Genomic DNA, 15,811 nt, shown 5'->3' with positions numbered 1-15,811 from the left:
CGTAGTTTAAGAACCGGGATACAATCTAGATACTACGTAGAAATAAATGTAGTAAAATTAGTGGTGTCTCAACTCCAGAAAATAGACATTTTAACGTATTATAAGTTGGTGCCGGAAACCCGAAAATAGACATTAGAAACGTAGCTAGTACTCTACCTCCTTAATAATGGCTGGTATACACAAGTGTCAATAGAGCCGATCACACAGGGACGGGGAATGTGATTTTCATTGTTCTACTGAGAACATTTGAATGTACCTGTGTGTTGTTTGTTCATGCAGTGTGAATAGTATGGTATTATTTTTTTTTCTTGTTGAGTAGTAGTGTTCAACGTAAAATCATCATTGATGTTACATTGTCTAGCTGTTAGTGAGAGTGTTAGTGACTTAAAGGGAAGTGGCAGTGTGGATATTGTAGGTAGGGGCTGTAGTTGTGTTTTGAACGATTCAAAAGCGTAGAAAGAACGGGATATCAACTTTGGTGATAAGTTTTCCGTACAAGGAAACGAACACTATCGCATTAATATTATTAGTTTGGGTAGCGTTTGAATAGAGCAATGGCGGTGTTTGATCATTGTGTAGATATGTTGCTGGTGTTGGGCGAATGTAGAATAAACTATCGTAACGCGGCACTAATGTATGCAATGCGCTATCCCCAACGCCAACAAACATCTCACATGGCATTTCTACGATTGGAGAGACGTTTGCGGCAACATGGTAGTCTTGTCCGGGGACGAGGTAGGGGTCGTTATCGCTCTGCAACCAATGAAGAACGTGCAACAGGAATATTGGCAGCAGTGCATGTAGACCCACATGTTACCACGAGACACCTTGCTGAGGCCAGTGGAGTTAGCCAAAGATCTGTAGTGCGTATTTTGCACGAGTACATGTTTCATCCGTATCATATCGTCTTACATCAGGAACTATCTGGCAATGATTTTCATGCCAGATTGCAATTTTGTCTATGGTTGGAAGGTATGGAAAACAGACAGCGCAACTTCATATCCACCATCTTGTTTAGCGATGAAGCTACATTTACAAACACAGGACACGTAAACCGACATAATATGCATTATTGGGCTAGAGAAAATCCACTATGGCAGAGACAAGTTGCTCATCAGCATCGGTGGTCTCTTAATGTATGGTGTGGCATCCTTGGTAACCATATCATTGGGCCATATTTTTTTGATGGACGTCTTACTGGTGATACTTATGCCGCATTTATCAGTGATGTACTATACCCGGAGTTGTTAGAGAATATTCCTTTCGCTGAACGTATAAGAATGTGGTATCAACATGATGATGCTCCAGCACACAACGCACGCCAGGTCAGAGCCTTATTGGACCATAGTATGGCGAATAAATGGATTGGGCGTCGAGGTCCTATTCACTGGCCTCCACGATCTCCTGACCTAACCCCACTTGATTTTTTCCTCTGGGGTTATGTTAAGGATCGGGTAATGACTAACGTACCAACAACTACTGATGATATGAAGGCGCGTATCCAAGATGTGTGTGCATCTATCACTCCAGAGATGCTACATGATGTACGAACATCCCTATGCCGCCGCTTACGGAGGTGTGTGGAGCAGGATGGAGAACATATCGAGCATCATTTGTAACATGGTAAGTGTTGAAATTATTTGCTTTACAGTGATTGAAATTACAATTTTTAACATCGCACATACCCGTAGAATTACTAAACGTTATTCTACTACTTTACAGGATATTAGGTTGTGGTAATGCTGTTGTGACAGGCTTGCCTGAAATCAAAACAACTTTTGTAGTAAGCTGTTTGGTATTTCACGATCTATCAAAGAGGTATCACTCGCCCTATGTTGCGATTTGAAAATTCCATGTACATCCCTCCATACAAAAGCGGGGCGAGGGAACTTTAACACAAATTTCAGGCTTTCAGTATTGTACATTGACTCTTAACACTTTTCTTATTTGATGCGTAGTTTGCTTGATATTGGCGTGTAATACTCAATTTGAACACTACACTTTCTATCTGAATGTGGAACCATTTTTGGCGGCCATTTTGAAACAGGCTTGCCTAAAATGAAAACAAATTTTGTACGAAGCTGTTTGGCTTTCCACGATCTATCAAACAAGGTATCACTCAACCTACAGGTACATTCCCATTTGAAATTTTGAAATTGGTCCCGGGGCCCCATGATTAGGGCCCTGGGGACACCACGACAACATCATTCCACATTGCCTATGATGTTTTCGTTTTCCATTTTTTGTTTAATCGTTTCCTACTCATACGTTTCCGATTTATAAGTACTGGAAATTTTATCTGATACAGGGCCAATTTTGGGGTCTATCTTGAAAACTGTGCCCCATATCAAAAATTGTTTCCTACAAAAATTGTTCAATTTTTCAAGCTCTTTCAAACGACGTATCACTCGACCTATGTTCCCATTTGAAAATTTCACGTCCACCCTCCTCCCCCAAAATGGGGGCGGGGGAAACATAATGTTTGACTCATTTCTGAGGCCCCTCTGTATTGTATATTGTCTCTTAATATTTTTCTTATATGATGTATAGTTCGCGAGATATTGGCTTGTAACACTTATTTTGACCCACCCTGTATATATATATAGCGTGAGGAAGCTAAAAGTACCACCTGAAATAGCGAAGAAACTAGAAACACTAGCGTACTAAAACACAACAACACACTGAGCAAGGCTATGTGATAATATGTAACAAAACACACAATCACGTAACAGTTTCGACACAATAACTGTGTCATCATCAGACTTCCACTCCTTCTGGCTGTCTGGGAGTTGGTCATCTCTTATATACTCTCTGGAGATCAACTTTTAATTAGGCTCCACCCCTTCATTAAAAAGTACCACTTGTGTGGTTTTTACTTTCACTTTTTAGCTGCACACGTGTCCAATTAAAAAGTGTTTCGCTGGATACATTGTGGATACATTCGCTGGATACATTTGTAACTGCTGGTTCTTAATAAATATCTCTTGAGCCACAATATCTATAACAACATTGAAACGTAAATATTATTTATTTATACCTTCGTTTAATATTCCTATTACAAACCATTAATTTCTTGAACATCAATTCTTCTGAGAACTTCGTAATCTTTCACTCTACAACCTCTCTTATTTATTTTTCAATTACAGTAACTAAGGAGCAATAATAATCTTTACAATTTCCTTTTTTTCTTTTTCTTTACAAAATATGCTCCGTTGTCGCACCTCTGATCGTCTTTCTAAGACCGGTACAGATAAATAATAGTACAACAGTACAACACATACAACATACCGTTGTCTTCTCCCACTCTTTATTTATCGAAAATCCTGCACTCCAATTCATCACTTTATCTCCTGCCTTCATAATCTCCCTGGCTTCTTTCCATTTTCTCACCAAAGTTCTCTTCTCTACTTCTATGACCTCTGCTCCTTCCCACTCTATTTTGTGGTTTGTCTCTTTCTGATGCTAATATATCGCATTGTTATCCCTTTTTAACCTTACATCATCCTTGTACTGTTTTATTCTTTCTTCCATCTTCTTTGTTTCTCCTATGTAAATTTTGTTACACTCCGCGCATCCTACTCTATATATAACCCACTTTTCGTCTTTGTCCGCTATTGGTTTTCTCTTGTTTTTCCTGACCAGTTCAATTATTCTGCTTCCTCCTTTCCTGTACGTCCTTATTCCTGCTTTCCGAAGCATTCTCTTTATCTTCTCTGTTTCTTTACCTAGGCTTTCTATTCCAAACCATTTTTTGTTCTTGTCTTCTTCCTCTCTCTTGCTATGTTTCTTGTCACCCTATCCTCTTCGTTGTATCCATTTCTCCTTAGTTGTGTCGAGAACTTCTTTAAATCTATTTTCCTCAGTTCTTCATTTGTGTTTAGGTCTCCTATCCTTTCTTCCATGCTTTTTATGAAATTCTTCTTTGTACCCTCATCCACATCACTTCGTTTGTGGCAATTCGTACACTCCCGCTAAACATTCTTTTTGGTACCAGGATGTAATAAACTCTCCTCCTTCTGATTTCTTTATTTTCATATCTAAATAGTTTATCTCCTTGTCTACTTCTATTTCATTCTCTAGTCTAATCCCTTTCTTTTCATCTTCCACGTTTCTTATGAATTTCTCCAGCTGCCTTTTCGATCTCTTCCATATTTCTAAACAGTCATCTACCTAACGGCAAAAAGAAGCAGTCTTTCTCCTCCTCTTTCTGTCGAAAAAAGTACTTTTAATTGGACACGTGTGCAGCTAAAAAGTGAAAGTAAAAACCACACAAGTGGTACTTTTTAATGAAGGGGTGGAGCCTAATTAAAAGTTGACCTCCAGAGAGTATATAAGAGATGACCAACTCCCAAACAGCCAGAAGGAGTGGAAGTCTGATGAAGACACAGTTATTGTGTCAACACTGTTACGTGGTGTGTTTTGTTACATATTATCACATAGCCTTGCTCAGTGTGTTCTTGTGTTTTACCACAAAATGGGAACAAGGCCTGATAGAATAGTTAGAGAAAACTAGCGATGTAAGGTTTACGATAAACAATAATAAGAGTAGGGACTCGTAAAATGGAGGTAGGGGTGGTTTGAAAAAGAGCGACAAATGGGGCATCTGGAGCAAAGTTATATTTTGTTAAGTTGAACGATATGCATTAACATGCGTAATATAAAAGAGCACACGCAGAGAAACACAACGCCGTTGGTCCCATGTGTGTACTGCACATAAGAACGAAGATATGGCCATGTGAATAGGCGTAAACAAAATAACTAGTGGCCCACTTGACCGTCAGTACCACGGCATGTAAGATGTCTCAGGTGCCTGAGAGAACTGTCTTGACGCAGAGCAAGTTTTGATTGCAGAGCCACGAGATCGTGTTAGTTCACAACAGGCAGTAGTAGTGGTAAGAGCAAAGAATATGGTGTTTACGAACATATGTTAACCACTGAGCCACCTTGCGTCACGCTTAGGGGACAGTTTTTACCGATGAAATAAAATAGTGAAATTCTTAATTTTACGTGGATTATACATAATAAACGAAAGAAGATGGTTACACAAAATGAACGATAATAAATTAACTAGGGAAATAAGAATGTGGGAGGGAACGAGAAAATATTGAGAAAACCCATATACACGATTTTATATACCACAATCTACTGGGTATGCACAGTAAGGAGACGAGACGCAAAATAAGGTGTTAACATATTTTTGTATAAATCTACTCTTGTCTGCATTCTACCAAGATTTTTCTTATCTCGCCTCGATTTTCAGATAATAATACTATTGCTCAGGAGATGAAACAAGACCACAAATAAAGTTTTTACATTTCGTATTGTAAAATTTGTGTGTCTCATCTAATTTCAATTTCAGAGAATACTTTTTCGTCTTAAATATCTTTCTCCTTTCGTGTTTATAACCGTAAGCCACTCATAAGATAAAACGAAACGAATTTTATAGAAGTTATAAAACGAGACGAGAAAACGTTAATAGTGTGAACTCACAGTAAGGAAGCCAGTTTGTTTTTATGAAGTTAAAGAGAGGAGAGTCGTCTCATCTTGTTCACTTTACACAAGAATCTGAGACAAAAAGTTCTTCACGAATCAAAACGAGACGAGACAGCTACAAATGTTATAAAATGAGTAAATGTTTGTTAAAAATCCGCAAATTATTTGAGACGAGAAAGAAGTTCTCAAGAATAAAACCAGACGAAACTTCTACAGAATTTTTGAAGAATAGAAACGACACGAGTATCTACATAAATCAAACCAAAACAGAAAGAATTCTGTGTGAAGCAGAATACTCAGAGACTGAAGTTCTACAAAACTTTTTAAGATTGAAATCGAGACGACAATTAACATAAACGAAAATAAAAAAAAAAATTCGTGAATCAAAAGGAGATGAGACTTCCACAAAGTTAAACCAGAACCAAAAACTTAAATGCTTGTTTTGTGTTGTTTCTGTGTCTAAGTTTATTAATTATCGGTTTCCTTTACCCAAAAAAGCATAATTATGGGACATTCAACCAAAACTTTCAATATGTAATCCTAGGTTCGATTCTCACCGAGAGAGCACAAAAAATTTGAATTTTATAATCAGGTTAAACTTGAAAAAAAATGCACTTGATCCTAGGTTGGATTCCCGTTAAAAGAGAGCACAGAAGTTTAATTTCACAATCATTCACTTTCACTAACCTTTCGCCTTCTTTATCCTAAGGGGTATAAACTTAAGACGTTAAACTAAAAATTGAAGTGTACGTGATCCTAAGTTCAATTCCCGCTGAGAAGACCACAATAATAATAATAATAATAATAATAATAATAATAATAATAATAATAATAATAATAATAATAATAATAATAATAATAATAAAATCATTCACTTTCATTGGTTATCCGTCTCGTGTAGTGTAAAGGACATGGCTGTGGTACGTTAATATATATATTTTGGTGGCTGAGTGATAGAGCGCTTACCTCTGGTGCGTGAAGTCACTGATTCCATCCCCGACCAAGTAAGTCTATTTCTTTAAACATTCTCATTCCACCAGTTCTTCCATCATCATTCATTTGCCTTCCTTAGTCTAAAGGGCATAATCGTTGGACGTTAAACTGAAAGAGGTCATTTCATTTCATTTCAAATACATCCATCTAGACGAACTCATCCTAATGTTCATTAACAAAATTTCCGTTGATATATTATAATACCGAACAAAGGTTTCAAATTCAGACTAATAGATGCAACTACGAATTTTTCATGTTAAATTACTCGTGAAAACACCCTACGTAAACAATGTTTTCACACAAAATGAATCGCTTAGCAAACATGATCAAACACGAATCAACTCGTCTATTCTTTTAAATAATAGTAATAATATAAAAACTTTCAGATAAATGAATTATGATTGCCAAAACATTGTTCCACTAGCAAACCTATTTTCTTACTGCCATTACACTCCCTTTTCAAACTGATTTAATATACCAACAATACGTTTTAACTCGTAGACTAACTTCAGATCATACACTCATCAATTCTGTGTATGTGAAGCAACCTATCATTACTACGACTCGAAGCAATATCAAATATGAACCTACGATCAACAGAAATCAAACTCAGGCCTTCAGCGTTATTCCTTCATCACGGTGATACGACACGTGAAACAACAGCTTAACGCGCAAACGAAGTGATATGAGACGTGCACTTACATTCACCGAAAATCGAACAGACCACCAGTGTTCTTTTGCTTACGCCTTCAACGATATTTCACCATTAAGGGAATATGAGACGTGTATTTACAACTTAACGTGCAATTAAACCCACTTACACTCCATAACTTTGGTATTCTTTTCATATCAACTGGACTATCAGACGTGCATCTACAGCCTTCGAATCAAAGCTAGACCTCCATCATACTTGATCATCGTCATCATCATCATCAAGAGGGAAGAGTACGTGATCCCTCAAAAGAAAGTGCTATCCTTCTCAATGTCAGTCCGACTCTACGTCATGTCCAGTGAGGTCACGGTACGTGACAAGAAGAAGAACCTACAATAAGTTAAGAAAGGTTTAGATTTTTAATTTTGCTGTGTCAGCAAATGGTGTTAAGTTTAGGTGTGCTATCTCTACTTTAATTCAGTATGACTGTTTAGTGTTTACTGAAATATGGTTGAATAATTTTGTACAAGATGAAGAAATTCTATTTTCGTCTCATTTTAATATATATATACAGAAATAATCACAAAATTTCTTGTCGGGGGTTAAAGTTTGTATAAATGATGAATGGACCAGCAAAATAGGCCATGATGAACAAGAAATTGTGAAATTGTGTGGATAGAATTAAGTGTTGTTAAAGGTAAGAAAATGTTCCTTGAGTGTTACTATAGACGATACAAAAATTTTCTAATTTTGGAAGCATGCAGAGACTGATTATGAGCAACACTTTCGTTATATGATGCGATTTATTTTAATTTGTCCATTGATTGAATATCACCTGATATGGGAGTTGGATGTGTGGTAATAATAACTTGTGTTTAGAAACATTTATCGTGACCTCGGTTTACATCAATATAATATGTTCAATTCGCGTGGTGACAGCAACATTGATTATGTTGTCTTCTTGTTAAATGAAGTTGATATAAGGATCATTTGATGGTTATTTTTATAGAAACTTTTCAACCCAGCCGGTGCCTAATCTTTTTCCTTGTCTAGAATCTGTGTGTTCCTATTCCATATCCTCGATTTCTACTACGCCTGCTGAAGTCAAGTTTCTTTTGCCAACACTGTCTCACGATCGAACTCTTGGACCTGACAGTATCAATACTGTATTCCTATGCAATACTGTTGCGTCAAATGAAGAAGGAAAAAGTGCTCTTGCACCAAGAGAATGTACCGTGTCACAACTCTATCGCAACAATTTCAAAATTACACTTTGAATTGCTTCATCCACCGTACTCTTTGGATCTGGCTCCCAGCGACTCCTATCTACTTGCAGACCTAAAAGAAATGCTCCAGAGAAAGAGGTTTGGCTCCAATAAAGAAGTGATTGTTGAAACTGAAGCTTCTTTTCAAGCCAAAGATAAATTGTTCTTTAAAAAAAAATCAAAATGTTAGAGAAGCGTTGGAATGAATATATCACTCTTGAAGGAGACTATGTAGATTAATAAAGTTGAATTTTGCCTAAAAGTTGTTTTATTAGTCATTCTACGAACTTAGTGATGTGTTATACCGTTACAAAGTACACCACAGTACGCGTTACTCTGAACACGAGAGACCGTGGAACTGGCGGACTCTTAACACTTTCGACTTCTCGCCGAAGCATTCCGTGTCCGCTGTTGTATAGGTTTACCTTTTGTCTACTTTGGACACACCTTAAGGTTAAAGTAGATATTGATGAAATACGTATTTTTGAATTGCATATATATATATATATATAATATGACTTCATTTACGGTGATATGAACCGCTACTCCACGTTTCTTGAATTCAAAAGAGCGAGTGTTGAAACAGCTTTTTCTCAATTTTGGATAGCCCTAGCTCTGAAAGTATGCACTTTTCCCTACAGGTCCATATGTATGAATTTTTTCTCTTATTTCGATGTGAGGTATCATCCATCGGTATAGTTCATTAACACTATATATATATATATATATATATATATATATATATAGGCATTTCATATAGAACAATTGTCAAATTATAGTGGCCATGTTAATGTTGACCCACCACTACTATATATTAATGTTTACCTAGGTAGTTCGAGTATGCTTTTAGCATTAATAAGCTACATTGTATTGATGACTTATTTAAAAACAATGATTATTTGTTATTGCAGAACGGCCTGTGTATCAGGGGAATGCTCCTCCTAATAGATATGGAATAAGACCTGGCTATAGATGGGATGGCGTTGACAGATCTAATGGCTATGAGAAACAATGGTTCGAAAGTCGAAACGCGAAGAAAGCTCTCGAGGAAGAAGCATATAAGTGGAGTGTTGCAGACATGTAAAGATCTAATCATGTCAGTGTGGAATATTGCAGTAAATTAACAAGTGAGCCCCCTTTACAGCTGATCTCAGGGACTTCATTTCTGTGGAAGGAAAAACATTTTTAAAGAAAATAAAACCTATGTTATCATATGTTAAAAATAACATAATTGGTTTGGTTTGTAGACTGATTAAGAGCTAATTTAAACTGAAAATTTGGATGTAAGATTGAATGGCATAAATTTATCATTCCATCAGTGTTTTTCACGGTAGAAACAATTCCATTACTTAACTGTTTAATCAGTTCTTTTGGAAGTACCTGAATTGTATCAACTCAATAAAGGTTTTATTTCATCAGGGCATAAGAAGGATTTTAAGGTTATAAGGTTAACAAACGTTAACTAGAAGTCACTTATTGAGATGTTCGAAATATTGTTTTTCTTATGAATTTCGGTTTATAATAATATAATTTTGATGTAAATAAATGAATTGAAAAGAAGTGTTACAGAGACTATCCTTACTTTTGTAATGTGACATGGAAATAGTATAAAATATACTTTTCCAATGATGCTTGTCTCCCAACAAGTTAAAATTTTTCATTAAATTTGGTTCCCATTTTTTTCTGTGTTTAACCTATCGAGTAAGAAAGCTTTAACTGCAAGTACATCGCTTGATTTATTAATAGGAATTTAACGTATCATTAGACACCAAGGTAACATGAGGCGGGAACTATTGGCTAAAACGGGATCCAAATCACTGGTCAAGTTCGTATCAGGATATATATATATACGAGAGTGGATTGATAAGTTCTCAGCCTCACCAAGATATGCGTTTCCTTTAAAAACATTTCCAAATTAGGAAAGAGATAAAAGTCTGATGGAGCCAAATCAGGCGAATAAGGTGGATGTTCCTGTATTTGAAACAGTAGATCCTCCAGTTTTTTTGTAATGTCAGACGTTCCTTGTGTGAGGCGCATTGTCGTGGAGGAAGATTACCCCTTTTGACAGCTTTCCATGTCTCTTCTCCTTTAGTAGTGCTTTCAGTTTGTCCAGAAGAGATGTATAGTAAGTTGCATTGCTGGTTTCACCCGATTTTAGATAATCCAGCAATAGAATTCCTTCACAATCCCAGAAGACGGTAGCAAGGACCTTAGCAGAAGAACGCTGTGTCCTAGCCTTTTTCAGACGTGGAGAACCGCTGTGGCGCCATTCCGCCGATTCCTGTTTCGTCATGAGATCGAGAAATATAACCAGGTTTCATCCATTGTTACCAGCCGTTGCAAAAAACTGGCCTTATCCGCTTGAAATTGGGACAGAATTGCCTTACTTGCTTCCACCCGTTTACGTTTCTGATCTGCGTTTAAAAGTTTCGGAATCCATTTTGCCGCGACCTTCCTCATAACCAAGTCTTCATGGATAACTTTACATACACGTTCATAACTAATGCCCAATGTGTCCTCTATATGTTTGAGCGGGATTCGGCGATTGTCGAGAATCATCCGGTGAATGGCGTCAAGTCATCTCGGGAGAGGTCACTGAAATTGGTCTGCCACACATTGGATCATCGTTCAGACCAAACTGCCCACGTTTGAAGTTCGCTGCTCATTTCTTCACAGTCTCATACGATGGCGCCTTGTCCCTCAATGTCGTGACAAGATCGTTGTGGATCTCCTTCGGCGAGATTCGCTTTAGGAAGAGGTACTTGATGAATGCACGGTGTTCAAATTTACTAATTTCTGGGACGTGGGCTGACATTCTCAGTTTGGACCTGAAACAAACAAATTTAAAATTAGTTTAGTCAAATCAAATTTTGCACAGTAGCTTCACAAATTGTAAGCCTCATAAACGTATATAACTTTTATATCTAGCTTTGTTTGAACCAGGGTAGGCTGAGAACTTATCAACCTACCCTCGTATATCTTTTTTGTGTGTTACAATTATTTAACTTATCTAAGTTAAATAATTGTAAGTATATAAATCCAAAACATTAGAATGGAGAGATTGTTTCCTGTTTTAAATGTTTGTATTTTCATGGTATTTACATAAAATGCAAGGGTGGATAACGTAACTGTAACGTAACGAAAATAGTTCTGTGTAACAAAATTATTGGTTATTTAATGTAGGTAGGTACAAGATATAACACCAATTTTTGTTACGACGCCGTAACGTTATTCGAGCATGTAACGTTATTGTACCGTAACTAATTGAAGGAACAAATCTGTTTCGGATATTCCTTTCACGCTTGGTGGGAGAAAATCGAGAACTGGTACCAGCTGAATGAGATTCTTTCCTCTGCGGGTATCTAATGGAACGAATATGAGCAAAGCAGAAGCTATTTTGTTACAAATACTATTTGCCATACGAATAACACAGATGAACAGACAGGTTTGGTAAATGTATTGTGTTCATCAGTTACAGATCTTATCAGATCTTTGGAGAGTTCCTCGGACATGGCATCAATTGTATTGTTCTTCAAAGGGTGACATTGAATTTCGTTCTTCAAGTGGTGAAGCAGAACGAAATTTCACTTTCATATGTTCTTATTGCAAATATGAAGTAGAGACAGGGGGAAAAAATGATCGACTTCTGTGAATATCATAGGAGAAAGTCAGTCACATACAAGGAAAAAGGCAGGTGGAAGAGGATAGCAGGGTCAGAGGGAAGCACAGAGTGAGACAAAAGTAGCAAAGGGGAGGGAAAATAGACAATGTCTTTCATTCTTCAGCTTGCTTCGTTTTCATAGCGCTCTGCGCTGTCCACAACAAGAGTAGGATTAATTGACGTAAGAACTGTTCCATGAATGGTGGGCGCAAGCCTGTGAAAATCATATTATTATCATTATTAAAACAAAGCCCACAAAATAGCTAGGAAATTGCGTGATGCATGGCCACGTCATTGGCTATCAGTCTGCATTATTTTTGGGATATTTCACCGTTGTTTGCTGATTCTTAATCCAGGCACATCCCCAATTTGTTCACTATATTGAGTCAAACTATATTATTATTATGTCTAGCGAGCGTAGCCTAGTGGTTAGCGTTCTTCCTTCGCAAAAGGGAGATCCTGGGTGCAAAGCTTGTGGCCTGCTACCCTGACCGGTTTTACAAGCTTTTTTCGCTGTTCCACAAGGTGAATGTTGGGATGTTATCTTTAAGCATAAATCCTGCCTGATTTTCTCCTTTCCTTTTTCGATTATTGATGTTAAAATATTCTGTTGTAAATTGGCATTAGAAGCTGCATTTGTAATATTGCTACATAAATAAATGAATGTTTAGAGCACGCCAGGCACGCGCCCAGAATTTTTTTGTTTGAAGGAATCCAAAGATTTTTCCGGGTCTAATACGTATATGTAGTATTGAACCTGTGTTATTCAACACCCGTAAAGACGACAAATAATTGTTAATTAGTGCCTCTTATTAAAAATGATAGAGCTAGAGATATTAAATAAAATTTTTAGGCTATATCAATCATTTCGATGACAAAGAAGTATATTTATATTAAGAAACTTCACAAATGTTCGTCGAGTTGCGAAGTTTTGTGGCAAGGAATCTGAATCCGATGGATCCCCACGTAGGTCCTGGTTTCAATTCCCAGTAGGAGCTAAAGCACTTTTCCGGTGTTGACTCAGTATCTTGAGACAATGGAAAAGCTTACGGTAGACTAGCGGAGTCCGGTTACTTGCTATGTGACTTCCTTTTTTTCTTACAGGAATAATGCTTCTGTTTGAGGTTGCAATTTAAGTATAAAAGGGGGAAGGGAGTTGGTAAAATCAATCTCATGTTGAAAGTTTACACATGAAGGCCTATATGGAAGACAATATTTCAATATACACTATGTAAAATATTTATATGACAAAACTTGGTGTATATTTTCGGGTCGCGGACATAAGCTCACCTATGTTAATGCAAAAGCGGACAAAAGCTCCCCGGACATAAGCTCACCACTAATAATATATTTGTATTATAAGATAATTTATACAATAATGATAACTAATTACCGGTACATTTATAGGTTAACTAATTTAATTGCAAAGGAAAATAAACCTGAATAAAATAAATAAGCAAGGAAAAATGACAGACGGAAAATATGACAGAAATGAAACTAAACTTTGAATATTAATATGAAGTAGATTTTGAATATTAAAATATAAACTGAAAAAGATTTGGACAAACAAAAGAATACTACTTCCTCTTACTGAAGAAAGCAATCCAACCCCCTCCCCTGTACTGATACTTTCGTGCAGGAAATTTTGCAGCACAGAAATATCGGTAAACGAAATTTTGGTGAAAGGATATCTCCTTGTTATTTTTTTTCCACACTGGCTGAAAGTATCCCAGATATATCTCATTTTGGGGTCTAGGAAAATTCGGTGTAAGAAAACTCGGTGTGGGGAAATTTAGGTGTAAGGTAGATTCGGTGTAATACATATTGAATATTACCACTTACGATAATTTACGACACTTCATATTGTGAAAACGAAAACCATAAAATGTAACGAATAAAATGTTATTGCCTATTTCAAGAAGTAATAATTTATTTATTTATTTATTTATTTATTTATTTTTTTTTTGCCTTGAGTCCAATACCTCTTGCATGTCTTTTGCGGGGTATTACTATAAACTACTTTTCATCACACAATGAAGCTGATACTTTTGTCAGAAATAAAACAATTACAACTGTAAGTTCAGAGAATAATTACAGGAACAACTAAATACACCTTTGCTATAGTACATCATAGAACATCATACAAGGTGATTCTTTTAAAACACGGATTTCATTTGGGTCTAGAATTTCTAACTGAAGTCCGATTTTCATGTGGTTTGTGGCAAATGATCAAAGAACGTTGGGAGATTTATGGAACTATGTTTACTGGTTTAAATTCATTTCGGGTAATATCGGCCACGCATCTAGAAAAACAGCAAATATTCGCCACCGTACCGAATTGGAATTAGGTGAGGTGGGGTGTGGAGATTTTAGTTTCTTCGTTAGATAGCAACCTCTCGACGGTCAATAAGAAACAGGAAACTGGGCCGTTGTATTGAGAATTATGCTGTGCTACTGTATCAATATGATCAGGACACAGTTACAATAATGTACTCTTTGTAGCAACGTGATTTTATCGTTAAAAAGTTTTTGAACGGGATCTGTTGTTGGTACGCAAAGGGCATTTACATGCAACTTTGCCTCAAGTTCTGCGCCAGACAGGAACATAATATGGTCTTTAGTGAATAAATTAAAGGAAATAGGATCGCTTCTAACATGGGCGGCGATTAGGGGGGGCAAGAGGGGGCAGTTGCCCCCCCCACTTTTTTGACGTGACGCCCTAATTTATAGTTTCATTTGGAATTGTAAACAGGGTGTCCACACAATTTGGAGAAAAATCTCTGACTTTTCCCTAATTTTCCATGACGAAAGTTCCAGATTTCCCTGACCCCCCTGGATAACTTAAAATATAGAAAAAAGAAAGAAACCCCATCCTCCAGATTCCCCATAGGTGACCTTGTTCTCTTCCGCTTCTGTTTCTTTCTTTCAATTTTCTTTCCAAAGGAATGTAAATTTACAATATGTGCATTATGGCGATATTGATTCAGCCTACATATTACACAAAATGTAAAGTTACAAACGAAAGTGCGCAGTATACAGAGTACTTAAGATATGAAAAACATACACATTATAATACCAATTACACAGCATTATAATATTACCTATAGTAATAAACAGTTCATACATGATTTTACTGATTATTCAAAAAAATTATGTAATATATTTTTGCTGGTGCAGTTGTTAAATGCAACCCATTTAGAAATTTGTTTTCATCCTATCTCGCATAGTTTTCTTCTCATTGATCTGAATATCCTTCTTGTTGCCTCCGCAGTTTAATTATCTTCTCTTCTTCCTCCAGCTCCTTTAGTTGTTGCTGAATCGACAGTTTCTCTCTCCTCTTCTCGTCTTCAGCATTTATTTCTCTTTTCTTTTGCAAATACACCTGATATTTTCCCATTGATCTTCTCACTGAATTTATTGATGATCCACCTATTCTCATCACAGAATCATATATGATCCGTTAAGCCACCAGAGATTCTTCTTGTAAGTTCTCAACAATGAGAATTTTATTTATTGTGAAAACACTTTCAAAAAATGCGTTTCCGTGGAAGAAGATAAAACACAATTTCATAACTGACCATAAGTCAACGAAGTTCTTCCCATTTCCTAAGACTAAGTAAAAACTCATCAAGTTCAATACCATCTCTGTCATTGGCTATGAATTCATTTGAGTGTTCCTTAAATTCTTCAGTCTGAGCTTTCACTATGAGCTGGAGATACTATTTCTTCGCGTTCTCAGCCACTTGT

At 36.6% G+C, this 15,811-nt stretch overlaps 1 protein-coding gene across 1 annotated transcript in view; it reads left to right on the top strand.

The window, feature by feature from the left end:
* The window catches only part of LOC145660607 (uncharacterized), an 84,190-nt gene extending 74,227 nt beyond the window's left edge, over nucleotides 1–9,963 (top strand). The window contains exon 5 of the mRNA XM_081725866.1: nucleotides 9,315–9,963. Within this exon, the coding sequence (XP_081581992.1) occupies nucleotides 9,315–9,487 (173 nt within the window). The 3' untranslated portion in view covers nucleotides 9,488–9,963. The remainder of the gene's footprint in view (nucleotides 1–9,314) is intronic.
* Nucleotides 9,964–15,811: the final 5,848 nt, after the last annotated feature.

Source organism: Thermobia domestica, chromosome 9 (assembly GCF_964235325.1).
Source record: "Thermobia domestica chromosome 9, izTheDome1.hap1.1, whole genome shotgun sequence".
Taxonomy (NCBI): Eukaryota; Metazoa; Arthropoda; class Insecta; order Zygentoma; family Lepismatidae; genus Thermobia; species Thermobia domestica.
The sequence above is the reverse complement of the archived record's forward strand: the minus strand, read 5'-3'. Positions and strand labels throughout refer to the sequence as shown.